Source organism: Anneissia japonica, unplaced genomic scaffold, assembly GCF_011630105.1.
Source record: "Anneissia japonica isolate Jap-2015-1 unplaced genomic scaffold, ASM1163010v1 scaffold12388_len1018_cov202, whole genome shotgun sequence".
Taxonomy (NCBI): domain Eukaryota; kingdom Metazoa; phylum Echinodermata; class Crinoidea; order Comatulida; family Comatulidae; genus Anneissia; species Anneissia japonica.
Window position 1 is genome coordinate 1 of NW_022746642.1, and position 1,025 is coordinate 1,025.

General features: G+C 38.7%; 1 protein-coding gene across 1 annotated transcript; it reads left to right on the plus strand.

Annotated features, from left to right (window-relative positions):
- The first annotated feature begins 128 nt into the window (after positions 1-128).
- Positions 129-716, plus strand: LOC117120268. The gene has a single exon (XM_033265281.1). It carries the CDS (start codon positions 129-131, stop codon positions 714-716), a length of 588 nt encoding a protein of 195 aa, XP_033121172.1.
- The last annotated feature ends 309 nt before the right edge of the window (positions 717-1,025 follow it).

Below are 1,025 nucleotides of genomic sequence, written 5' to 3' on the forward strand. Positions count from 1 at the left end.
CGCCAGAACAAAATGTAAGTTCATCTGCTTCAACAACACCAAAATTAGAAGAATTTAAGTTAGCGGTAGAGTTACCGAAGGCAGAAATAACTCCGTACGAAGGGAACCCTACAACATTTTGGTCCTTTATGAAAAATTTTGATGTGAATGTAGCAAAAAAGCTCAGTAATAATGCGGCCAGATTAAGTTACTTGGTACAGTTGACAAAAGGAAAAGCTAAGCGTAGCATTGAGTGTTGTGTGTTGCTAGGTGACGATGGCTACGCAGTCGCAAGGGATATTTTAGAGAAACAGTTTGGACACTCGCACATTATACTGCATGCAATGATGAATGAAATGCTAAATTGCCGGGTTACAACATCGGATCCTGAGAGTATGTGGAGGTTAATTTCTATGATGAAAAAGTGTGAAATTACCATGACTCAAATGAAATATGAAACCAATCTGAATAACCCAGAGAATCTCTTGAAAATACAACACCTACTGCCGCAACATAATCAGAGGAGATGGGCTAATAAGGCACAAGAGATAATTAATGGAAAACGAGAACCAAGCTTCAGGGAACTAATAAAATTTCTGGAAAATGAAGCAGCTGCATCTAACAATTTATTTGGAAGGGCTATAAAAGACCACACCCCACGAGAAAGGATGACAAAACAAACAAAGTCATTTTTCACAAATAAAACGTATGATGAACGATGCCCAAACTGTACTTAGTGAAACGCATAAGTTATGGGAATGTGCACAGTTTAGGAGTCTAGATATAAATGAACGATGGAAAATTGCTAGTGATAAAAGGTTGTGTTTTAAATGCCTGGGAAGACATATCAGGGCTCGATTTAGTACTAGCCCGGCGTACAATGTCTAGTAAAAACCGCTCCGGGCTAGTCTATTTACTCCTCATGTTGCCCGGTTGTCTAGTGGAGAATTAGCAAGAAAAACATTTAAAAAAAACAAATTTAAAAAAAACACGGAACTTTCGAGACAATCCCTGCACAAGAGGTACCGCAGCCCAGAGAAAACACT

Bases quoted from the DNA above. Each gene is read 5' to 3' on its own strand.
- LOC117120268 (XM_033265281.1), top strand. From the start codon at position 129: ATGAAAAATTTTGATGTGAATGTAGCAAAAAAGCTCAGTAATAATGCG.